This window comes from Botryllus schlosseri, chromosome 4, assembly GCF_051294905.1.
Source record: "Botryllus schlosseri isolate E-star chromosome 4, Bs_hap1, whole genome shotgun sequence".
In the NCBI taxonomy this organism is placed as follows: Eukaryota; Metazoa; Chordata; class Ascidiacea; order Stolidobranchia; family Styelidae; genus Botryllus; species Botryllus schlosseri.
Window position 1 is genome coordinate 10,096,541 of NC_137239.1, and position 27,302 is coordinate 10,123,842.

A 27,302-nucleotide genomic window follows, 5' to 3' on the forward strand; every position below is an offset into this window, starting at 1 on the left:
CTTCTGCAGCAGTAGCTTTACCTATTCTCTCCCCAATACTGTTACATTTAGGTTGATTATCGTTCGTAATGTCATGCTGTTTTGGGGCTGACACGAAATAAATTCCAATTTGCGTGACAGGCGGCCTAACTGGCGGTGAATAGACTCTGTGACCAAATACTATTTTATTCAAATCCAAATTTTTGACGGCAATAACTCCGCTTCTACTGGTTGGAATTGAACCAAATTTGAAGAACATCGTTTTTATAGACAACATAATACTTTCATCGGGTGAACAGAAAAATTTCAAATTTTTCGTTATTTATTTTTCCCGTAGCAATGCGGCTACTGGTTGGAATCGAACCAAATTTGGTGTGTAGGCTTAAATTAGGTAACCTAACAATTTTATCAAGTAGCCAGTACGATTTGAGAAAAAAAGTCATTTTTGAAGACCCCTAATGAACAGGGGTGTACGAGTTAAGTTAAAAGGGTGTACCACTCCGAAAAAGGTTGAAGAGCACTGATCTAGAGCCTGTCAGCCGTCAGTAACATCCGATGTAGCAACAAAGACATAGGTGCCGCCGTGCTGGCTTGTGACGTCATAATGAATACTTGTCAATTGTCGATAACATCATAGTTGCACTGGAACGCACTTTACTCTATAATGCCATTGCTGTGTACGGCATTAAAATTCAGGTCTGCTGTTCAATTATGATAAATCAGCAGATGTGGTTGTTGCATATATAATAGCATCGTATGAAATACGTCGGAGCCGGAGCTACTCCTCAGATAACGGGCTCCAGCTCCGGCTCCGGCTCCGGCTGAATTTTATACAGAGCTCCGGCTCCGGCTCCAGCTCCGGCGAAAATACACGGCTCCGGGGCTCCGGCTCCGGGCTCCGGCTCCAAAGCCCTGAATTCAAGACTCGTTGATATTATCAAACATCCACACTTTGAAATGATGGCCAAGGCGTATGGCAATAAATAATCTTGACTCAACCATGACCCCTTTCATATGTGTTCAATTAGTCGTCTGTTGACGACTGGTGAATCTGGACCAGGGTCAAGGCTTGAACTGTATTTTACATGGTGTTTTGGCCATTCTCCAACGAATTGAAGATTGTAAAGTTGTTGTATCATGTTCATCCATGATCTTTCATGGATAAGAAATTATTTTAAACTCGATTAATATAAAGTCAAAACACAGCGACATTTAAAAAAAAAACGGAAATATAGTATTGATGCTGAAATGAACTTTAGTTTTGGTGCTTCTCAAAAATCCAAGGTAGTGTAGCGTACTACTCCCTGCAGTAATCATGATTACCCCGAATAGATTACTATTACCCTCGCTGATTCGCATAGTTGACTACCTCTTGTTGTGTTAGACTCTGTCGTGATTTCAGTTTGTTTTAATGAAGGAGTTAGGCTGACGTGTTAACTTTATCTTAACCAAGCCCCGGAACTAGAAGAAGGCGCGCCGACGACCAGAGCATGCTATTGTACCATCCCTAACTGACGTGCGGTCTGAGCAAGCAGGGTTTCACGAGCCATTCAGTCAATGGAAACAAAACTGACAAAATCGATATTCATGATCATCCACAAATTGTATGAATGATCAATCCCAAACATTTAAAAGTCAAAAACACTCAATGTGAATACTTCCTGTTCAAATACAAGAGTAAAACCGGAGGGAGGTAGCAACAAGCCTACTAACTCGAATCCGCAATGCTGCAAACTCATCATGAATCACGTTAATACATCCATTTGCATATGCCTGTACAAAGATTAAAATGAGCAAATTGTATACTTTTACAGACTAGTTTTGAACAAATTGAGTCAACTGGTTGAGAATTGAGATTTTAAAGATATGGAGAGGATTTATCAACTGTTCCAAGAATTGCCCAAACTGTGGCACTACCCGATTTGCACCTTACACAATATTTTTTTATTTCCTAAATTAAAACAGACCTGGAACTGGGATCGTTACAATTTTGGGGAGAGCTAGAAAACTTTGGGGGGTTTGCTTGGATCACCATCGCGTAGTCAGTAAATTTCTTTTGTTTGTTTTATGAAGTCGAAGGCAGCAGACTATTTGGTTGAAACAAATAACTTATACTTATTGTGTCAAATTTTATTTAATATTTGAAAATGATTCACTTAGTCATGATATTGGGGATAGTGTGAAAAATTGTTATGAAACTTAAAACACGTGTATTGTTTAACAATGGTAAAATAGAGTAAACTATAGATGAATGGTACGACGGATAGATAGTATCGGTAGTGATTACAGATAGTATGGTGTGGTATTGTCTTTCCTGCGTAGATTTGATCAACTTATTACTGTCTGAATTCGAGTCCACAGATGACCTACTTTCTCCATCGAATACCGAACTTTGACCCGGATGGAGTTGAACCAGCGTGTACTCAAAGGTGGTGTGGACACTCGGAAAATGACGTCACCGTCACACCCTGATACCTTTGATAAGATTGTTATTGTCGATCCGCCTGCAGCAGCGATTAAAGGCAAAAGCCGGTATTAATCTTTGTTGATTTCGAAGGTGTTCTATATCGAGATTGGTGACAGGATTTCGCATGGTATAACTTTATGATGTAATCTAATACTGTGCAAAGTTTCAAGGTCGTCGCTTAATGATTAAGGCAGTTATTTCGTTATCAAATTCTAGTATGTTATTGTCGATCCGTTTGCAGCGGTGATTCAAGGCAAAGCCGGTATTAGTCTTTGTTGATCTCCAAGGTGTTCTATATCGAGATTGGTGACAGGATTTCGTATGGTGTAGCTTGATGATGGTATTTAGCACTGTGCAAAGTTTCAAGGTCATCGCTTAATTATTGAGGCAGTTATTTCGTTATCAAAGTCTAGTATGTTATTGTCGATCCGCCTGCTGCAGTGATAAAAATGGCAAAAGCAGGTATTAGTCTTTGTTGATTTCCAAGGTGTTCTATATAGAGATTGGTGACAGGATTTCGTATGGTGTAGCTTGATGATGGTATTTAGCACTGTGCCATGTTTCAAGATCGTCACTTAATGATTAAGGCACTAATTTCGCTGAATCACTCTGCTTGAATGTCAACTGTTGCAGATTGCCAGACTAACTGCCGACGCACATATTGTAATATGAGTTACTGCTGTGTTCCTGGATGTAACTGGTCTTCTGTCAAATCAAACAAGACAGGTACAGGTCGTACTTTCTTTGCTATATTGCGACCAGATTTAGCAAAAAATGAAGAGTAGAAGATTCATAGGGAGACGTTGCGAGGATTTATTTTGTCGCTGCGAAATGCCTCACACAGGAATGACAATATCATGCAGCAGCTTCACAAGGAAACGTAAGATTAGAGATAGTGAGATAGACTTATTGTAAAACAGGCATCTATAGCTTCGTAATAGGCAACTCGGGAATAACGTGGAGAGGAAATATAGTGGCACTGACTTGATAACGTCGCGGTTTCTACCCATATAAACCATCTTCGTTCATATCAGAGTTTTGGCATTTTAGAACATTCAATACCGTAATTATTTCCTTTGAGTCAGGAAGCACTGGAGTCTGTAGCAAGTAATATTGTCGCTGAAGAATCTGAAGCAGATGTAATTTAAAATTGTTTCTTTCATCAGATTAATAGTTGCAGCGAACTACTTTGATATTGAGACATAATAAATTCTGACGCTGACTTCATCCGTCGAAATTGTTTTTCAGTGCTCGTATTTGTGATGTGCATTTCGATGATGATGACATCATCCCTTTTAAAGGAATGAGAAAGTTGAGGATTGGCGCGCTACCAAAACATCACTTACCAAAACCTCAAAATGTTTGTGTGCCACGCAAACTGCCAGCTGTGCGAAAAGTTCAACCTAACAAAATCAGGCATTCAGATCAGAAGGATATTTGGCGTTCAATTAATAGCATGTCTTTGACATTACGAGGTGATACAGCTATGTATATCAGTTTGCAAGAATAAATGAGTGTATTCTTTACCCTGGGAACATTTCATCAAAGTAATCCTGTTTTATGTACAGCTCTGATATACTAGCCTATAATTCAATAATATATTCTTATTGAAAGAAGGACATTGCTTGATACTGAATTCCATGCCGCTCTTTGGATCATGCGTTTTCTGTTTATATGTGCTTGGTTAATACTTTGTGTTCGTTGGCAGGCGATTGGGTCTTTTACTCTAGAAAAGAGATGCTAGTCATGGAGCTACGAAGGAATGGGGCTATTGTTCCTCAAATACGGTATATAAGTCAAACCATGAATTTGCATGATTTTAGTGGCAGTCTCTAGCCCCGAGAACTAACAGGACTTTTTATTCATGTTGGAGTTTGCACAGGATATTAAGCAGATTTGTGCTTCTTTTTATGGTTGGGATGCCCCCATTGAAAGTACCGCCCTGCCTAACTTGAGATTCCAAACCTTACATTCATTTTTGAGTAAGTTCAATATTCCAAAGCTTCGTTAGCAGGATATGTAAAACTGTTAGCGGTAAAGTGCAATATGAGAGAGAATTATTAGTTGTATGATTGGTATTGTAAGCTAGTATTGTGCTGTAGATCATAATTTTTACTGCAGTGGACATCGTAGTTGAGCTGTACCATTACATCAATTTTATTGTTTTTTTCAAGAAAACTTGATTTACAGGTGATATGGATGAGCTGAAAATTTGTTGTGGTAGACCGAATTCAGTCTCAGCATGCAATATCAACATTCACCCAATTCCTATTTGGGATGGTAACAAGGTTTCATCCCAAGATATTAGGAGATCTGCTGATTGTCTGATCATTGGTAAAGTGCATGTTTAAAAATATTGCTGTTTGGTTGAGACTTGAGTACTATTTCTCATCATAGCTGGAGATAGTAAGGATAGTTCTTCACAGTGCATATTTTGTGAGAAGCTAGAAGCCTCATCTGAGTTGACGATGCATCTGGATGAAGAATGCAACATGTCGACTGAGGTAATCAGATTTAATGATTAGTTAGTAATGTTAGCAAGGTAGCACAGCCGTCAGCCTGGCTATGAGATTTCTCTGTACTTTGTTCAGTAGCTAATGTAGTCAGTTTTTACCTTTATGATGACTCAGAAGCTGCCATGCCTCTATTTAGACGTCCCAGGACAAGATTGGCGAAGGAGTGAATGAGTGGCAAAAAGTTTTCATTTCCAATCAAATCGAAGATGCAAAACTTGACCCCGCGGGAAGGAGATATCATCCTGATGTCATCAGATGGGCTCTGGAATTATACTGTCGCTCACCTGCTGCATATCAGCATATCATTACAAGCAAAGCTCTTGTGCTTCCTTCAAGTAAAACATTGCAGAGATACAGGTAAATCTGTTTTGTCATCTGAGGCGTAGTAATGTTGTGATGTAATTGTAATGCTTCCATTCACAGGAACTTTGTGAAGCCTCAACCAGGCATTAACAATCTGGCATTCAAAGAAATTGAGAGAGTAATGATGCAGCATGACCACCTCCCTGCCTTCATCACTCTCGATGAAATGAAAAGTAATAAGATGTACGTTTCGATATATATTAATGTAAATTCATTTCGTTATTATTTTATTAGTCAGAGAAAATTTGGTGATGTCTGAAGGAAAATTGGTGGGCTTTGTTGATGCAAACTTTTCTACTGAATGCAAGCTGGCTACACATATTCTTGGTAGGTTTGTTTTCAATAAGGTTGCGGACTGCGGGATTACAATATTTGATTATTTTCCAGTATTTTACCTGCGCACTGTCAAAGGAGAAATCTCGCTCCCCATTGCGTGGTATCCTACAACTGTTACTCATGGGGGGGGGGGGATCTGGCTTTAAAATTTTGGCACTTACTCCGTGAATGTGAGATAAAGGGCATTCAAGTTCATGCCGTTATTGCTGACGGCATGTCTACAAATAGACAATTTTTCAAAGTTCTGGCTGGAAGCCAAGAAATTCCTCTTAACTGCTCCTTCTCCGCCCCCAATCCATATGGTCGTGATAGACCGATACTTATCTTTTCTGATCCACCTCATCTTCTCAAGGTATTGTACGTAGCTATATACTCCTACCTCATAATTATTTTATTATTTCTTATCTTGCAGACCGTGAGGAATGCTCTTTACTCATCGAAATCAAGTGGAACAAAATACATGTACAAAAACGGGAATGACATACTATGGACGCATATTTTAAAACTCTACGAGAATGAAAAATACAGCCTCAAGCTAAGACGAACCAGGCTCACAGAAGCCCATATTCGATTGAATCCATATTCCAAAGTACATTTTCCATTTCATTCTACAGTTCAATATTATCACAAGCCTTACAATTGATTGTAGATGAACGTGAACTTGGCGAGGGATACTCTAAGCTGGGAAGTTGGAAAAAATTTATCAACGATGGATGGAGCAAAGGGTACCTCTGACTTCATTCTCCTTATAAACAGGTGCAATAGTTTTTTCTCCAATTCATTTATGTGAGCAAAACCAAAATTGGTATATTGTCTTACAGTTGGTTTGAAGTGATTAACTGCGGAGTCAGGAATCCTGTACGCAGTATGGAGGATCACAGGATCAACTTCCTCAGGGAATTTGTCCAGGATCTGCTGTTATGGAAGGTAGACTTCAAATGCTTGCCATGTAAACTAATTAGAGAGATAAATCATTATTTGGAAGGCTGAAGTAGATGAATTGGGGGAGCAAAAACGCATTCTTCCTCGAGCAACCCTGGAGGGATTGATTTTTACATCTCGAAATTTTGATGTTCTCTGTGAACGCTTGCTTCGTGAACTGGACTATGTTTGCCTGCGAACTTTCTCGCAAGACATTTTGGAAGCTTTCTTTGGAAATCTGGTAAAAATATATTTCGAACTGACTAGTTCTGATACCGTATCATCTTTTTCAGAGAAACTTGGGTAGGCACTCGCAAAATCCTGATCTGAAGGCCGTAGCTTACGGAGTGCAGCAGATCACCCAGCGAAAAATTATAAAAAAGGTGAAAGGTGGAAACACCACTTTCGGTACAAAAAACGCTTGGCATGAAGTCTGCAATGAGCCAATACTGAAACGTAGTAAATTCAAAGGTCTGCTAAGTCCTGGTATGAGGAAAGTTATTTAGCAGGCTACTTACACAATTTCCTATTTTCAGAATAATGGTACATGATGGTCATTTTCTCTCGCTGCCACCTCAAATCCCCAAGCAGAGAAGCTGTTGCTGTTTATATCAGTTTTGCATCATATCAATTTGTTTGACTACTCATTACGAGTGTTCTACTGTGCGAGCGATACAACATATTTAGCACGAATACACGTATATTCAACTCTCTATATTCATTCCTTGATAAGAATTAATCCGACCTTGATCTGTATTTCAAACATGTAACAAAAAGCGACTCTAAAATTTGATTTGACCCGACTTCACCAAAAAAAATTGATTGACTTGATTTGTGACTTATGACGAATGCCCCTGATGAGTCTTGGGTTTTTACTTAAACATGAATAGAAAAGTGGCCTGTAACGGAGTAAAAAGCTGTGTTGTTATAATCACTACTTCCATTTTTAATAAACTAATTATTCTGTCTGTCTTTGCATGTTGTGTGTGTCTATTGCAGCCTACTACAATTCACTGTATATTTGAGATATATTAAGAATCAATTATCATATGCAGGTTCGTCATGATACTCCTTTTATTGCCATCATAATACAGAATAAAGGATGAGCAGTGAAAGCTGATAGAAATCAAAACGCCAACAATTTACCTCAATAATTAGAAGTGGTATAAAAACAAGCTGGGATATGTAAAATTCCTTGCACTAGCAGCCTTTGGTTTGTAGTTTCAAATTACCTCTCAACCCTTTGGTTAACATGCATTTACTTCTGATTCTTTCGAATAACTTCTTAGCAAACCCTCTTCCAAGAAGTTTGATAACGGTATTCACAATATGTGTGAGGATTTCCTCCAATAAATCGTAATCTAAGTCCTGGTTGGAAAGATAGATATTTTCAGCAATTTTGAATAAGTACTGATCTTGCCTAATAGTCTCAGCAAACACAGATATGTCGATATTTGTTTGGGACCTGCTAAATTCCGAAGCTAATTTAAGATAAATATTATCATTAAGCGACGACCTTGAAACTTTGCACAGTATTAGATTACATCATAAAGTTATACCATGCGAAATCCTGTCACCAATCTCGATATAGAACACCTTCGAAATCAACAAAGATTAATACCGGCTTTTGCCTTTAATCACTGCTGCAGACGGATCGACAATAACAATCTTATCAAAGGTATCAGGGTGTGACGGTGACGTCATTTTCCGAGTGTCCACAGTGTGGACTCCACACCACCTTTGAGTACACGCTGGTTGAACTAGTCGTGTCGTTTAAGCATGACTTTAGTTTGGGAAACTAGCTTTCTTACGGGTCTTGTCGACTCTGTTCCCGTTCCTGATCTTGGAGCATTGCAAAAATATTCAACAATCGTAGTTGACTAAGGTATTTGTCGCCGTGATGAGCAAAATAAAATCGACTCATAATAACAAGTTCTTACTCAGGAGGAAGTTAGCTTACATAGCATCTAGCGCCGTGGTTCTCAACGTGGACGATATCGATTCTAAGTGGGAGATTTTGAGGAAAAGGCGGGTGAAAATACTAAAGGGAAGTCTGGGAGGCGAAGATTTCAGACCGTCCCGTGAGATATATTTGATTACCACGGCTGAAAAATACACAGACAGATTATTCTGCATATGACGCGAAGGTTGATTAAAAAAAGGTCAAGTGAACGGAAAGTAGACCCGGAAAACAGTTTTCCGAGCACCTTATTGGAAAAATGACATATTTTTAGTCAATTCACCAGCGATCAGAGCCAGGTGAATACATTTCCCATATATATGTCCTCTTTTTCTGGACCCTAATTTTCAAAACAATGGACACAACTCAATGTAGTCTAGCATTTTACCATTATATTTACTTACGGTACAGGCAAGTTATGTGATTAGCATCTTTCCATGTAGCATTAGCCAGGCATTGTGTTTCGATTGCCTCACTGCCATTGCTATACTTCGCAAGTCCATTCCTGTTGTTATCGTTACAACTGATATTTCCAGTGTCCATGTATTTTACAATTTGTGGGTTGTGTGGAACCACGTCGAATTCTGATGTATTCTGACATTCTGAATATGAAAAATATGTCGAGTATCCTGACGCTAAAACAACTCAGGTAATGTAAATGCAATGCAAAACGGTATCAAATTGAATTCAATTCAAGATCAAAGAATATGGAGTATATAGTATCAGGTATGGTTATAAGCATTGATACCTTAATAAAGGAGCAAATGCTTTAAAGCAGTGGTTCTCAACTGCCGGTCTGCCAGGTATAATACAATTTTATACCTAAATTTCAGGATGCAATATGCTGCGGGCTTGTCAATTGATAAAATAAATAAACATTAAATTTTGAACTTTGTGATGTACAATTAGGCCTGCTGGAAACATGTTCGATGCGACTTGAAGTTCAAGCCGTGCCATTTTACGACATGCTAGCGACGAGTACAAGCTGCCTCGCTTAACCGCAGTTAGCACGATTATTCATTTTCGATTCATTAATTTTGTGCGGGGCCGAAACTGTCGGCCCTAAAATTCCCCAATTGAAGGGGCCCAAACTTATTTCGTGGATAAAATGAATTATTTTGTATTCTAATAACATTTTATCAATTTATTTTGTACTTTTTTTCGCGCTGTGAATGATTTGGTCTCAGTAAATGAGGTGCCCTTTCCCATATGACTTATAGGAATAGGCATTTCGGCGTCAGCCATTACCGCGCCACGACGCACCAATACAAGATGAAGTTTAGGCTAACATGGGACTCCAAAAAGTGTCCCATAAATTCTGCTTCGAGGAAACCTTGGCCGAACAATACTACCCCTTGTTGACCGAAAACTTCTATATGTATATATATATAGAACTTTTAAATCGATGTCAAATTGTCCAGTCCATAGAGGGCTAAATGGCTGGTGCCGAATATCGCTGACCTGACAATCTGTACCTTACTTGACAAATGCCATCACACAGAGAAAGGCTACTTGACAGTTAAGAAATACCAATTTAAAATAGTGTGCGTCTTTTAGTACGTTGGGGCTATTTCAATATCTATTGTCTATATAGCTGACAGTAGGTCAAGATATAATGACATGCAAGGAGGTAATTATTCCAACAGGCCCTTCCTAATATTTTTAATGACACTCGGCAACAATTTGGAACGAAGAATTTGTTGACTTTGATTTTGCTCTTGAATTAGGCTGATTTTGCCGTGCTGATTTAAAAAATACCGCTGGTTTTCTAATATCCCGCCAAGTTTTTGCTCTCCGGCCTGTGCCCAAAATATGCAAATTTTCACGAATTTATCCATATTACTCTTCCATACCATATGGAAATCCACACTATTATCATATAATAAGTTATATAGCCAAGAGGTCAATTGGGAAAAAGGTACTGGTATCGATCTAGGCCAGAGGTTCACAACCGTCATTTGGCCCTGGCCCATTTTCGGGTTTGAAAATGTACTGTGGCCCATCTCTTGTCATAGAGTTATAGTCCTGTTCAATGTGTGATAGTCGCCGCCACCGATATGCCTATTTCTTTAAAATATGTAAATTTTTTCTTACTTATCATATTTAAACGTAGGCCTATCGGGCGAAGCGCAACGAAAACTTTCAGGATGTATAAATATCCTCCAACGAAATAGTTTTGCGCCCCTGGAGCTCTCAGCAATTGGAGGTTTGGCGCACGAAAGTTACGGCGCTGTAACATCGTATAACTCTCGTGTAGGCCTACTTTCGCTCCTCCACTTACGTCGCGCAACCCAATGATCCAATCCCCACATCCACACTGTGCGATTGGGGGTTTTAGTTCCAGCATAGAAATCATCAATCAAACAATTCTTTGGTGAATGGGATACTACAGAGACGTGGAGATTTTTTTTATACCATGTCAAGCTGGCAATACAGTCTGGTAGGCTATACTTATTTAAGTTGCGATGTCAGAACATTAAATCCAATGATACAATCAATTTTGTTACTCCTACATTATGTACAATGACTTCAAGGCCGGAGATTTTCAAACCGACTCCAAAGAATAATGTGCTGCGTTAAATCCTCAATCCAAAATGAGTCCGTGCGGTGCTGCCGCACACTCTTTTCAAGGGCATACGGCGTATGACACTGCCGGAAAACTTGGTTACTTCAGCAGTAACATCCAGTTATTATATAATCGAAATTATTTTCATTTCTGTCGGCCGAAGGTTGCCATAGCCGGGGGACGAAATCCGCCGTTTCCCCTTCGATGCTTTCGCCCATTTTTGGTGAGAGGATGTAATCATCCGAGGTTATTTTAGACACATATTTGATGCAAACTGCAGGATATTACAACAAAAATAACACTAGTCAACAAATAGAAAAACATACTTGACAGAACACCTATAGGAGTCGTTTCAGGGGTTTTCACGGTTGCTGATTACGAATATCACATTAGTTTTTCCAGATTGGCTCTGGAAAATAAGATACTCATACCCCTAAAAAAAGCTTAAAATCACCGTCTTTACCCTTGAATATGTCACTACGTAGGAAGTACATCTTGGATATTTCTACTTTTATAGTGCGCATAAATAGATAATTGACCATGATGAACACTCATGTCGTTCTGAGTTATTCCATTAGTATTAAAATGACCTGATGCTAAAACTTTGTTTGTTAAAAAAGCAGTTGGTCAAGCCTAAAAATTGTACTTTTGCACAATGGAAATATATTTTCTCAGGTACCAATTGATCATTCTACGAATATGATAGAGGAGTATACAGCTATCAATGTTGTCCCTGGAAAGCTTAAATAAAATACTCATATGCGTCTCATCTCTTTTCACCACTAAATGGATAATTTTCCGTGAAGCCAACAAAGTGGGTATACCTGTAGTATCAATATCAAACGAGAAGCTTGAATCTGAAATCTTTGATGGATCTGAGATTCGAATATGGACGAAGGATTACAATTTCTTTTTAAGAAAGGTGCTCATTGCCTGAAATCTCTTCTAGGATGTAGTAAATAAAAACTTTTTGGAAGATCACAAAGCACACAACTATAAGCAGTTGGTCCGAGAGTTGGTATCTGCATATGGAAATCTTGGAGCAAACATGAGCATTAAATCTCACTTTCTGTTCCGTCATCCTGATATATTTTCTGATATTATTGTTGATTAGAGGGAATAGAAGGGCAAAAGGTTCCACCAATACATCAAAACAACAAAGGAAATAGATCAGTGGAGATGCGGTGAACATATCATGGCAGACTATTGCTGATGCCTTTCGAAAAACTGCACTAAATTGCTCACAACCGAAAATAGTACAAGAATCAATTTTGCTTTAAGATAAGATATTAATATTATATTCCAACTTATTGATTTGAATTTAAAATAGTGGTTGACATACAACTGTTTCAATTAATGCAATGTTATTTGACGATGTTGGGGGTAAGATACCAGAGTAGACTGGAGCTTACATAATAGCTGACTGTTGATCGAGTATCAAACGAGCCAACCCCCAGAATGATGAGTTTATAGCTTAGGTTTGGACCCTAAATCTCGCGCTTTTTTGTCCTGCAGAAGCAATTTCAGTCTAAATCTGTGGTTCTTAAACTTTTTTCTCCAGCGCCCCCTTTCAAAAATTACCTGGGTCTGTTACCACCCCCTATTTTAAGGACTGCAATAAAAAAAAAACAGTGCGTAAGTGGCCGAAGTTTGGTTTCGGGTTGAGACTTCACTATTAGATCACTCGACTAATTACCGCTATAATTGTATGTGCTATTTTCGGGAGAAAATCAAGGTTGGTATAATAACCATCGGGTAAGGCCTACGGGCTCATAGCATTTGGTTCGAGATCGATGTACACATCCCGAATTCTCCTCTGCAATTGGCAGTACGGGGAAGTTGATTGTATTTGATTTTGTTGTATTGCTTTGTGTGATTGAATAGTATATTCATATTGAAATGAACCCGAATATTTTCGGCTGACACTCGTCAGGGGTAATCGTCAGCAGCTAGTAGCGAATTGGAAAGAACATTGGATATCAACAATCGTATCACAAAATATGACGTCACCAGCATGAAATTTCGTGAATGAGAGAGCGTTCAATGTACTATTTTTAGGTGGTACACGAACTCCTTTTGTTGACAGAGTTTCGGTTGGTGTATTTTGATAAAAGTAGACTCCAAGGCACACAAATGGAATTGTGAACGGCGTCGCCCAACGATTCGAAATCGGTCATCTCGATAATTATTCGCACAAATCGGATTATCTAACAGATGTTTGCCGATGGCAGAATTAATGGCCTTTGATCGATCAGCATCAAACTTAAGCGGGTGAGTTAAGGGTGAGCTTTTCACTGAGCGCGATGCACGTGTTCTGATGAATCTGGGGACATGTTGTTTTATGCGTTCCTGAAGACGTTTTGACATTCTTCCCACGTAGCCACAATCACAGTGGCACTTATATTCGTACACTACATTACTTTGTGTGACTGTTTAATCAACTGAGAATGTGGTAGAGATTTGCTCACATTAAATTTAGTACTGCAAAAAGCTCTTAACTTTAACATGAATGGGGGTAAAATACTAAGCAGTAACATCATTTATGATACAATGAAGAAATATCCTAAGGAATAAATTTTGTAGCTCTCAAATACAATTAAATTTAGTTGATCATTTTGGCCGAAAAGCTTTAAAACATCTTTAATGCACAAAGAGCATCACTCTCAATAGTTGTACAGTACAATGCCTTTTAGAAATCGACATGCAGTGCGCTGCAGGATACAACATCTAGTTCAAAATATTTTGTGGAATATAAGCCGACCTGTCAGTATAATTATCAGTTTATTATTGTTTTCATCATTTCAAAACACCACAAAACTGCGATACAATGAGAAGTTAGAGGTGCCGAAACGATTTGGAGTAACTTACGCGACAGGAGTGTTTTAACGGGTAATTGTAAATCCAAAAGTATGCCATATCTATTTTACATGAATTAAAATAAACCATTGCATTCATGGAAATATCGTCGGTGATTATTTCGCGATGAGTACAACGAAAAACGTTTTGATTTGACGGATTTTGTCGAATGTTTGTTTGCAATGCGAAATCAGGAAATATAGAACTATTGTTCTACTATATATTAATCATATGTATTTACTAAACGAGCTACTGCGAGGCCATTTTTCTTCAGTGCCCCCCCTCATTTCGCTCCCTGAGCGTTTCCGCCCATTTCCATATCTAAATATCAACCTGAGGGGCGCTGGGGACAAGAATAAGAACCACTGGTCTAAATCAACCAAATACAGCCGCGCAAATGTTTATTTGGAGTATATTGATTTACTTCTGACTACTTGTGGTTTTTGAAACGTTTTGTACCAGTGGTTTTCAGCGTTTTAGAGCTCAATTCGCACTTGAAAACATCATTCGCACCAGCCAGTCAGAATTTATTACACAAAAAAAATGAAGAAAGTTATCACTTTTGTATTCGAAGAGCTTCTTGGAGATACAGAGCTTCATTATTTTACATTCAGCGTCTGGTATTATTGGTTATCCAAGTACTAAAATCACTGCAGTAAAAAAATCACAGATATCGCACTCCCGTTGTTCTCAAGGTGTTCGTTGATTTTTCCGGGGGTATCGTGCAATGATTTCCTTCGAAGCGTAAGGGGCGAACCCAAGAACAATATTCACTCGCAACAATATCACTTTTCTACTAAATCGACATGTTACGTCATCGCGATGTGAATATATTCGCATTTAGAACGCACAAAAGTGTGAAACTGCAGTTGAATCGTCGCATCAATGTTGCGACTAGTACCTGTGATTCATTTTCTGACAACATTCAAAAAGATGCTTCACCGTACAAAGGTATGTTAGCCGATTTGATGGTACGAAGGGCGCTAAATCAGGAATGCATTGCCGTACAAACCAACACAATCTGAGTAATCGATGACGGTAATTTATGGATTGGCTTAGGTTTCATTCACTTCTTATCCATGCAATACACAAATCAACATATCTTTCAAGAACAACGGGCGCTATCCTTGTGGTTGTCAAAGCCAACACTTATACCTCTTTGGATAACACTGGTCAACAAAATGAAACAAAATCTTTAGGCAGAACATCTGAGAGCCGTTTCTGGGGTTTTGAGGTTGCTGATTACGAATATCACATTACTTTTGTCAGATTGGCTCCTTGTCCGAAGATATTTATACCCCTAAAAAAATTCTGTATTTACTCTTAAATATTTCACTTGATAGGATGCAAATCGTAGTTTTTTCTAATTTTATACTGCGCATAAATAGATAATTGACTATGAAGAACCCTTATGTCATTCAATCAATCAATCAGGTTTATTAATATTTTGATCGTTTCAAAACATCACAAGACTGCGATGAAAAGATATGAAGGTGTCGAAACAACCTGGAGTAGCCTTTAAGATCAGACACCCACCTTAGCCTAGTCGAAGTAAATAAGAGGCATGCATGCTGAATGAAAAGTAATGCAGAGAATATAATACGCAAGCGACAAAATGAAGTGGCATGTGGCGGAGGGCGAGGTCGAAGTTAGGTCGTGGTCCGGTAATCCTGAAGACTGACTGCATGGTATTTATTTAGAAGAAATTGCTTGTATTTCGACTTGAATGAGGACATGCTCGACGACTGTCAGATAGCCGGCGAGATGCTGTTCCACAATTGGGGTCCGGCATACTTGATAGAGCAATGCGTTTTCTTGTATTCAGTCCTGATCATATGGTGGTTGTTCTTCATTGACGCGCGTGTGCTGTACTTGTGCGCTTTTGTCTCCGAGGTGAAGTAGTCGTTGAAATTTGAGGGACATTGACCGCAATGGAACTGATACATAAACTTGGAAATTTCTAGCTTTCTCATATCTTCTATGTTTAGAAGCGATTTATCAGTTGCACATCCAGGCCCCGTGGAGCTTTGGCAATGATACGGATGATCAAATGTTGAAGTTTTTGCAGTGGGTCAATTGTATTATTGCAGCCACCCAAACAACGAATTCCGTATTGTAACTTTGATAGGAATAGAGTGTTGAAGAGTATCAACAGCACGCTGACTGGCAGAGTGTAGCTAAGGCGGCGAGTTAGACCACATACCTTCGATAGTTGTGGTTTGAGTGATTGTATGTGACTTTTCCAGGACATGACCGAATCCAGTAAAACACCAAGGTATTTGGCATTTTTAGTGTAGGAAATTGGTTGGCCAGCGATGTCAACGGTTAGGTCATCGCAGGAGTTCACGACCAATTTTTGGGTTTTCGCAGCGTTAACCCGAAGGCTATTATGGGAGTCCACTCATGCACTTTGGGCATTTGATCACAGGTGACGGCATTCAAGCATGCGGTGGTAGGTGCGTGAGATAGGAGGTGAGTATCGTCAGCGAACAGAGTGGTATTCAATGAAGAGGTTTCAAAGATATCATTGACATATAAAGTTAAAAGGACCGGTCCAAGAACAGAGCCTTGCGGAACACCACATGTAACAAGGTGGGGGAGGACAAAGTGTTGGATATCGAAACCATTTGATATCTCCCAGTCAGGTAGCTTTTCATGAGCTCTGGTTGTTGACCCAGGAACTCGTAGCGCGCCAATTTCGAGAGAAGAATACTGTGATCGACGGAGTCAAACGCTTTTTTTAGATCAAGAAAAATGCTACACCCCAAACTTCGTTTCTCCAAGATGTCATAGTACTGTTCAGCCACTGTTAGCAGGGCATGCCAGGTTTGATGCCTTTTGCGGTAACCGAATTGTTGTGGAGAAATGATAGACATCTTAGCGAGGAACGAAGATAGGCGGGAGAGGAGCAATTTTTCGAACATAATTCCAATACACGGTAGGACAGATATAGGTCGGTAGTTGGTGACATTAGTTCCATCTCCGGCTTTGTAAACCGGGACAACTCTGGCAGTTTTCAGATAATTTTGGTAGACACCATCTATCATGAAATTGAAAAAATGAGCAATTAGATGGCCGATGTGTAGGCTAATCAGTTTTAAAAACCAGGCTGGAATTAGATCATATCCAATTGCCTTGTTAGATTTAAGTTCATGAATGGCAAGTAGGCCTACCACTTCCGTGTAAGTTGCAGGCTGGAGCATGATGGATTGGGATACTGATTTAACCTCAGGCCTGGTCGACGCGGGTTTAGCAATAGATGAGGCGATATTAGGCCCTATATTGCAAAAATATTCATTGACGTAATTTGAGATGGCCGCAGGATCTGTCAGATTGTCCCCGGTAGTCATTCTCAGTCATTATATCAATATAAAAAGGACCTGATACGGAATATTGGTTTGTCATAAAAGCAGTTTGTCAAGCCTAAAAATTGTACTTTTGCACAACTGAAATACATATTCTCCTGTATCAATTGGTCATTCTACCAAGATAAAAGAGGGTAATAAAACTATAAAATTTGTCCTTTAAAGGCTAAGCTACAATACACATACGCGTCTCATGTCTATTGAGTGGTAAATAGATAATTTTCTGCAGAGTCAACAAAGTGGGTATACCTAGTAACCCTATCAAACGAGAAGCTTAAATCTGGTATCTGGTATATTCGAACACCGATGAAAGATTCTAATTTCACATTAGGAAGGAGTTCATTTCATGTAATTTCTCCTAAGATGTAGTAAATTAAACTTTTTAGATGATCACAAAGCACTCATCTACAAACAGTTGGTCCGAAAATTCGTATCCGCATATCGAAAACTTGAGCTCAAACATGAGCATAAAAGTTCATTCTCTGTTCAGTCATCTTGATATATATTTCCTGATCATCTTGTTGATTAGCAAGGAAAGAGGTTCTGCCAAGACATCAGAACAACAAAAGAAAGATATCAGGGCAGATGAGATGAACAATTGAACATGTTATGTCAGACCATTGCCGGAACCTTTCGAAAAACTGCACTAAATAGCTTACAGGCGAAAATCGTACAAAAAATTGTGATTTAAGATATAATATTAATATTATATTCCAACTGAATATTTCAAATTTACAATAGGTGGTTGACGTAAAACTGATTGAATTAATGCCACGTTATTCGAGTATCTAAGTAAATACTTATATACATGACTAGAGTTTTTTTTATGTACATGATATCCGCGAAAGTCTGTAACTATGATATATCTGTCACCCGTAAATAAATATAGTGCTGTTGCTGTATTTTGATTTAAAAGAGTCTTCTGTGTGTAAAAATAACAGGTAGCTTGAATTTCTAAACTTTATAGTACAACTGAGCCGATTTTACATCTAGTCAATACCGCAAAAATTGGAGATTTTGAGCAAATAGCCCCACTGGGTATCTCCACAACAAGAGCCAATTTGAAAAAAACTAAAGTCATATTCGGAATCAGTGCCCTTCAGAACCTCCGAAACCACTCTTACTTTGTCTGCCTGAAAATATGTGTTTACCTGTGTAATTATTACTTTAAAAGATTCATGATTAACACACTGCTATATCGGCCCGGATTGCCAATTGCGGGATGGCTCGTAGGGCGTCCATACAATATTGGCAAACTGACTGAAATAATATCGAAATATACCCTATATTCAAAATATCCTTATACATAAAGAGGAATAAGTTTCAACAGCCTACATAATCTTAAATTAGGCTGTAGAAGGAATATCGTAAGACATACGTTTTGGTGGATTTTATGTCGCTCTGCAAAGGATGCTCAAATTAAATGGGTAGAGTTCGCAATATTACAAAGTTTCAAAGTACGAGACATGATTCGAAGTCATTGCACATTCCTTATTGTTTTGAATACAGATGGAGCGCCCATTTATTTTGAATGGAGGAACGAATAAAGAATTGATTACACTGTGCTGCGTTAATTTTATGGTTACTAAAGTATTGAAGGTTCTCAGTGTACATTTTGATGCTGAATTTAAAACTGTTATCCGTTATCTTCAATCAGGTCTATATTTTTGGCAAATTGCATTTGAATTTTCGAAAACTGCAGCTTTAAGCGTTATGCGATTAAGAATTGTGACGTCATGAACATGATTTAGAAATGATGTTTTGATGAAAAGTTTTGAAAATATTTCAATTATGACGAATACCATTTGCTATAGCAGTGGTTCTCAAAGTGGGGGCACGACAGCATCCGAAGGGGGGGGGGGGGTAACGAAGCCGCTGTTACCTGCAAATTTTTTTAGCGCTTCGCGTGATTCATCACTAGATCATGGCATTTAAATTAGATTGACTCGTGACTTGTAAATTTTGCTTCGAGTCACGAGACAATCTGCATTTCTGAAACGTCGAGTCAAGTCATTTTTGCAAAGTGACTCGAGTCAAGTCAAGTCATAAGAAACAGGTGACTCGAGTCATCCCAACACTTCTAGCTACACGAGTAAACATTACTTGTCACAAATCCAATGTGCTAATTGTTATAGTTGAAGATAGTCGAAAGTGCCAACGCGATGAACTCAAAATTCTGGTATCAACCATTATGAATATGTCCGAATGTCAACACTGCCATCGGCTGCTATAATGTACGTACACGGCGGATGATTCAGAGCAACTAACACCGATTCGACTGTTTATTTTTTCTAGGCAGTGACGTAATCCTCACGCGCGGAAAAATTATCTCAAACTTTGCATTATAGACGCATCGGGAGAATTCCTCACTTGTGAACTAGAAAAGCACAGCTACCAACAAGTTTTTAGAATTGCGTCCGAACGACGAAAGTTCCGGAATCACTGCGCTTGATATCTTATTAATTTTATTTGAATATTTCCACGTCTGAAAAAGTGAGATATATGGACAATTTTCATTCGCACTCTTCCGGATGACACAGGTTGAAAACCACTGATCTACAGAATAACCTATGGATCAGCAGTATTTTTAACATATTCCAAATTTTGAAATACCTTATATTGTTCATTAGTGCAATGGCAAATAGTTATGTTGTATATGATGCGCAGGAAAACTATTCGTCAACTGATCACATTCTTAAAATAAGGCTGAATTTCTCGGCGTAACCCTGGGTACACAATCGTATATTGTAAATAAGCATGCTTAAGTCTCCTATGAACAGGCAGGGCATGGTATGGTATGGTAAGGTATGGAAGTATGGTATGGTATGGATCGATATTTTGGTATGGAATATGGAACAATGCTAGTATGGTATGGAATGGAAGATTTTAATCTATGGTATGGAACGACATTTCCATACTTCCATACTTTGGTGTTTTACACATTTTATCGTGATCTGTGCAAGCTTCATGAAGCGTACGTTGTTCGTTGTTCACGGAATACGATCGCTTTTCTTATGTGTGACCGTGAACTATTGAACGCTGTGTAGGAACAAATACACGCTTGTGCAACGGTTTTAGGAGCACTTGGAATGAAATGATTTCGTGATGTAATAATGACAACAGTATTGTTGATCCGATATTCTCTCGAATCTAGACACGTCTCCGAGCATAGTCTATCTATAGCAGAGGTCTCAAACTCAAATGTGCTCGCGGGCCAATTTCCTACTTTTTGATGGCACCGCGGGCCGCAGCACCGATAATAGGGGAATTTAATGTATTTCCAAGTAGGCCTTATTTGACGGGACCTTGCAGACTGACATTTGACACGCGCATCGTAAAAATGTGAATGACTATTGTGAATTCACGCCTGGTACGAAAAAAATTTCATTTTTAGATATTTGAGTAAATTGTTGCTGTACTTGGCATAGTTTGTCAAAATATTTAGTTGTACACACCATGTGAGTGTATAAATACATAAGAACATCGTAAAAGCTGTCGCGTTCTAAGTTTGCAGCTATAGCGGACATTTGACGTGCCGCAATTATAGGTAAAATTTCGAATATTACAAAGATTGATCTGATATCAGAGCATGGGAGCAGTGCAGCCTAATACTGGTTTCGGGTATACTGCTGAGAACTAGGCTATTAATCATGTCATTACCAAGTTCAAATTAAATCAGCGTTAGATTTACCTTCGAATATTTGAACAGATCAATAACAACGTGAATATAATGATTACTGTGCCATAGCAATAGAAATCTTCAATCGCCGAAAAATCCATTTGTGTTACAGCTGTGAAACGTAGGCTACGACTTCTTATACTCGCCACATTAGCTGACGATAATAGCATGAAAAAGATAGGCTACTCATGATGACATAGGATGTAACCAACTATACATCAAGAACGCAACATCATGCCAATGGTTGCCATACAGACCTGTTTAGATATCTAAATAAGCTACGAAACGCAAGCTACGACCTTTTGATATTTTACTATTTTCCATACCAGTTTCATAGTTTGTTGGGTCCGTGATTGTACCAAGTCACGGCGTTCCGTGTCACAAAAGTCCTTCTCTGTTTGTATGTTTTGAAGCGACTCAACTCGAGTCATTTTTATTTTATCACCCATTGAGTTTGAGTTTGAGTAATTCTACAAAAGGTCGCGACCAAGTTCAAATCACAATTTACAGTACGAATCATCAACATGTTTAGCCATCATAAAGAAGTAATAACAAGTATAATAGGTAATTCTCCATTGCGTTTGATGAGTAGTTTCTGGCTTCTTGAGTAGTTTTAGAGCGAATTTTAGGTTCTCAAATAAGAAAGATGGTAGCCAAATATTTTCGAATACTTCGAAATCCAAAATGTCATGGCGGGCCGCACAAAATGGTCTCGCGGGCCGCGTGTTTGAGACCTCTGATCTATAGAGACTGTAGACTACATCCTCTATAGTCTATCATGTGACGCAATAATTGGTAATGTCGGCTACTCCAACTACCTCATTCCATGAGTGACGACAGCTTACAAGCAATCATGATGCAACGAACTAAATGCTCAATGTGATTGATAATTACATTTCTTCCGAAAACATTGTCCGCACATCTACACTATTTACATACCGAGATATCTTATTGGTCATATTTCAAATGATCTCGCATTAGGATTATAGATCAGGGAGTGGGGTAGATATAGTTTGGAATACTCGCCACGCTAACCCCAACCAAATACTGTACTAATGATCACGCAGATCGCTGCAGTATTGATCGCCTGCAGCTGGGATATGTTATGGGTGCGCCTATATTATAAATTACTTTGCGAGTATTTACTTCAAACTTGCATGTGCCTCATGCCAATGTACCGGAAATGAGATGATATCCTTATGGAACAGGGGCGGGCAACTTCTCCAGCAGTCGGCGGGTCGGAAATTAGGTACTTGGCGGGCCGGATTGCTGAATGGATAAATTATTCGCCCATGTATACAAGGAATAAATCGTATTAAATGAATGTATTTTATCGACAGCAATGTCACTTCAAAGCCATTTCTCGCCGATAATGACTATGCAATGTTGATTTGAGAATAGCATTGTCATACAGGCGCCGCCGTGTCTGCTTCTATCTGATCAAATAACTCACGGTGCAATCCTTAATTAAGATTTCAAAGCGTTTGATAAGCCTGGTACCCAAAATTTACCAAGAATCAATTCATTAGGGTTCAGCACATCGTAAATGCCGATAATGCAAGTCTTCTCGCTTCGACGAACTTACGCGTAAGCTCCACTCTCGCACGCTGCACAGTGCGCACACCTATATAATAACATACAGTCACTAAAATTTGACGTTTAGGCAAGTAGGGGAGAATCTTGGCAGACTGGGGCCGCGGGCCACATTATTATGTAAGACGGGAAACTGTCCGCGGGCCGTAAAAATTCTTGTTGCGGGCCGCATCCGGCCCGCGGGCCGTATGTTGCCAGTCCCTTTTATGGACAGTCCTAGTCTCCTAGATAACACTCTGCTCACTATCTCATTTTGCTTGCGGAAGCTGTAGAGTAGACGTACACGGCACCTCAGCACCACCGTGAACTAAAACCTCACCAAAACAGACTCTGTAAAACTATTACCAGGAATTAGATTCGCACCATAGCCAGTTTAAGCAATAATGACATCCGAAATATCAATAATATAGGTGCTATAAAAGGTACTATACTTATGATATTGAAGTATTTTAAAGTATGGAATATGTATCAAGTATGGTATGGAAAATTGCAAGTATGGTATGAAGAGAGTGGAGTATGGAAAATTCTCGTTCCATACCATACCATACCATGCCCTGTGAACAGGCAGCATGCAGTATTAATATAGCGAAGAAGCACGTGTCGTAGTTGATAATTACTCACCTATGAAATTGATTGATGCTATCTGAAAATTGTAAGAACAATCTGCCAAAGTTCTACTTGTTAAATTAACAGTGCAAGGGTTGACAGAAGAATCCATGGTTACAGTGTAGGTTACGTATTCCTTGTTAACGATCGTCCGTGAATATTCTACTGCTACTCCCTTGAGAGCTATTGTGCCTGATGTCGTTCCATCCTTCGCAGGGACCAGTAACTTCTGTGGTGTGTCGCCAGCAGTGGCCAAATAAGTAACGTCGCATCTACTTTGCCCATCACCAGATTTACATGGACTAATGAGAGTAACAGAGAAATTTGTCCCAATTGCTTGTGTCACATTACCTGAAAAATAATTGCAATATGAGGTATTGATCAAATTCAGATGCCTATAGATGTTGTTGCTGTTTTTGTTGTTGTTTGTGGTGTTCATGGGGTTTGTCGAATACTATGGTCATTTAAACCAAGCCAATTTTCTTCGTTTTTTATTCCGTAGCTGCCCACTTGTAGCACGGCCCACTTCTAGGCTATTTTATAGATCACAGCTTACACGGATGTTACCTAACTAACGACTGGGAACGCCTAATTCCAACATTTCTAAGTCTATTATCTCAAGCTGGGGACTGAACTGAACTGATATATTATTTTCACTCCCATTATTGCTGGATGTGTTGGCGTAGTGAGGCGAGTTGATACAGAATCAAATTAAATTTGCATGATGAAATAACATGGCCTCTATATTTGTTGTCCAAGAGAGTTTTGCGGTTGTATAGGAGAGTTTTGCGGTTGAATCCAAGAGTTTTGCAGGTAACTAGCAGGGTTTTGAAGGTGACTAGCAGTAGTCAACCTCAAAACTCTCCTATAAAACCGCAAAACTCTGGTAGTCAACCTCAAAACTCTCCTATGCAACCACGAAACTCTGGTAGTCATCTCCTATACAACTGCAAAACTCTGGTAGTCAACCGCAAAACTCTCGCATACAACAATAGGGTAATTATTTTAAGTTGTGATTGTGAGGTTTCAATAACAATGTAATTGAAATTGTAATAAGACGATTTTTTCATCCAATTATAATGACACAAAATAATATGCTTCAATTACAATTATAATTACGTGAAGAATTGTTAGTAATTACATTCAGCTCAATTACAAATTACAATTGATCCTACTCTGATACACAGTTCTTCTTTATTGGCCGTCATCACTCACAACGTAATGAATGATATCAGCGATTCACTGTCAATTGGTAAGCTGACCCATTTTTGCGCCGCACATGAAATTATATGAGAAATGTCCATCTTCTCTTTGGATTGACAAAATATGATGGTGACGCTGATTATCTCAGATATGAATGCAAGCGTTACCATTGAGTGGAGAGAGGTCATCAGTGATACTATTGAGTCTTCTGGAATCTGCGATCCGTTGCTAGGCGGGACAGTACGTTTTTCGGCTCCAGTCAAATTGCATGTGTCAGGAATAGGATAGGTGGTGGTTTTAGGTTTTTGAGCATTAGGCTTTGGAGATAGGTCTTGGATTATATTTGGCACTCGCATTATATCGCTGTACGTACGAAGGACTTCGAGGGGTATTAGTTGGTCTACTCTCGACTTGCACTTTGGCTCTTTCAGCTTCATATTAACTTTTCTAGCTCTCTTTCAGTTTCTGTATATGTCGTTCCCTTTCGTATGCTGGACATCCACTATATGCATAACTGTGGTTACCTGAACAGTTGACGCATTTCATATCTCGCGTGCAAGTTGAATATTCGTGATCTCGCCCGCCACATCTCGAACACGTGAACTTGGAACCGCAATTCTTTGTTGTGTGTTCGAATCGGTTGCAATTGTTGCATCTCAATGGGGGGGGGGGGTATATGGTCTTGTGTTGAATTTTAAATACCCGATTGCAACAGCATCTGGGGGAGATTCTATGTTAAAGCCTAGCAGTACGCTGAGACTTTCTACTTATCCATCATCTGCTTTACGCTTAAGACGTTTTCAAACGTCACTCCATAATTTGATAACGCTTGGACGATTTCATATTCAGACAGACACCATTTTGAAGACGGCTCTGGAAGCATGCGTCCTGTTTAGGTAGCGTATAACTTGGACAATGATGCGGTTTTCTACTCTTCAGTAATTATCTCGTCTGTGTCAAGTATCAATTTATTGCTACAATTTCCATCATTTCAATGCACCACAAGACTGCGATACAATGAAACATAAGAAAGTGACACGACTTGGAGTAGTCTTCGAAATCAGACACCCACCTGACCAAGGCGATTTAAAAAAGGAGGCATGCACACTGAATGAAAAGTAAACGATGATACTATATAAGGACAGGTGACAAAAAAGGCGGCACGTGTCGGAAGGCGAGATCGATGTGTCAGGTCGTGGTCCGGTAAACAAGAGGATTAACTAGTATTTATTTTGTAGAACTTGTTTGTATTTCGACTTCAATGATAAGAATGACCGTCTTCTTATCATTACCAAAGTATCACTCACGCTCTGAATGACACGTAGAAAAGTTCCATATTGCATTTTCCTGACATTTCGCCTGCCTCAACGCGATACAAATCAGTGTCAATTGCACGAACATGAAGAACATGACCTGAAAACAGATGCAGTCAACTTATTAATCGTTTGTACCCAATTGGGAATGAAAATTGTTCCATAAATTTCTATATACTCGATTATAAATAAAAGTAACGATTTATAGGACAGTTCGTAACTAACTATACTTCAAATGGAAGTAGAAAATGGAGATCTAAAAAGTACTAAGCAAGTGTAGTTACGAAAAGTACGTTTGCACGAGACGTAGCGTACGTTTAGTAGACAATCGACGGTTACTACTTTGAATATTGCAAGATGTATATTTTCGACTGACGCAAAATGACTGATCTAGGACGATTTTATTTTTGACATGTCGACAAAAGTCAAAATTTTGTCAAAATGGTAGCGTTAGTTCTGTGGTTCTCAACGTTTTTGATCTCGCGGCACCCTTTGGAAATGAAAAATAGTTCGCGGCACACCATCACAGTGGTTCTGAACTTTTTTGCCTTACGTGCTGCAACCTACCAGAATACCAGCACCCAAGTGATGCCGACTAATGTGACCACCTCTGCAGTCAATCCAAAATGTTTCTGTGCTCCCTTTTTTAAAATAAACTAAAGTAAACTTTTGTACGTAAAGCGTCCATCATATAGCTTACTAAGCCGTGATAGAAAGTCGTCGTTTTCCTCTGGCCAGAATATCGTTCCTTCGTGAATACAACAAACAGGGCGCATTCCGAAGAAAGTAAAAAGGGGTTATTTTTATATAGGCCTACGACCTCACAGAAACTTCGGGCTGCCCTAGATACGATTTCATGAGATTTGTTTGTTCGACCCACTACCGGATTTGGTCGAAGGGTATAGCACGATCGCCGCTAACGAATACGGAGGCTTTGAGGTGCAGGCTTTACCAGGCTATATACAATAGGGGTATTCAAAAATGACTCTTTTTCTCAAATCGTACTGGCTATTTGATAAAATTGTTAGGTTACCGAATTCAAGCCTACGCCTCAAATTCAGCTTGATTGCAGCCAGCAGCCGCATTGCTACAGAAGAAAGTTTCGATTTATTACCTAAAAATATTTAACAAAAAAAATTCTGTACACTCCATGAAAGTGTTAGGTTGTCTACAGAGACGATGTTCACCAAATTTAGTTCAATTCCAACCAGTGGAAGCGGAGTTTTGGCCGTCGAAAAATTTGGATTTGAATAAAATAGTATTTACGGTGAGCACCACTATAATAAATATTTCAAGAATTTGTCACCGTAAATACTATTTCATTCATAATCCAAATTTTTCGACGGCAGTAACACCACTTCCACTGGTTGGAATTGAACCAAATTTGGTGAACATTGTTTCCGTAGACAACCCAACACTTTCATAGGGTGGGTGAACAGAAAATTTTCAAATTTTTTGTAATTTATTTTTATATAACAAATCGAAACTTTCTTATCCTGTAGCAATGCGGCTACTGGCTAGAATTAAGCCAAATTTGGTGTGTAGGCTTAAATTAGGTAACCTAACAATTTTATCAAGC

At 39.0% G+C, this 27,302-nt stretch overlaps 1 protein-coding gene across 1 annotated transcript in view; it reads right to left on the reverse strand.

The window, feature by feature from the left end:
- LOC145438051 (uncharacterized) overlaps positions 1 to 25,855 on the reverse strand; it is a 38,600-nt gene extending 12,745 nt beyond the window's left edge. The window contains exons 1-3 of the mRNA XM_080315423.1: positions 25,718 to 25,855; positions 23,223 to 23,558; positions 8,947 to 9,144 (exon numbers count right to left, since the gene is read on the reverse strand). Of these exons, the coding sequence (XP_080171549.1) occupies positions 8,947 to 9,144; positions 23,223 to 23,558; positions 25,718 to 25,820 (637 nt within the window). The 5' untranslated portion in view covers positions 25,821 to 25,855. The remainder of the gene's footprint in view (positions 1 to 8,946; positions 9,145 to 23,222; positions 23,559 to 25,717) is intronic.
- Positions 25,856 to 27,302: the final 1,447 nt, after the last annotated feature.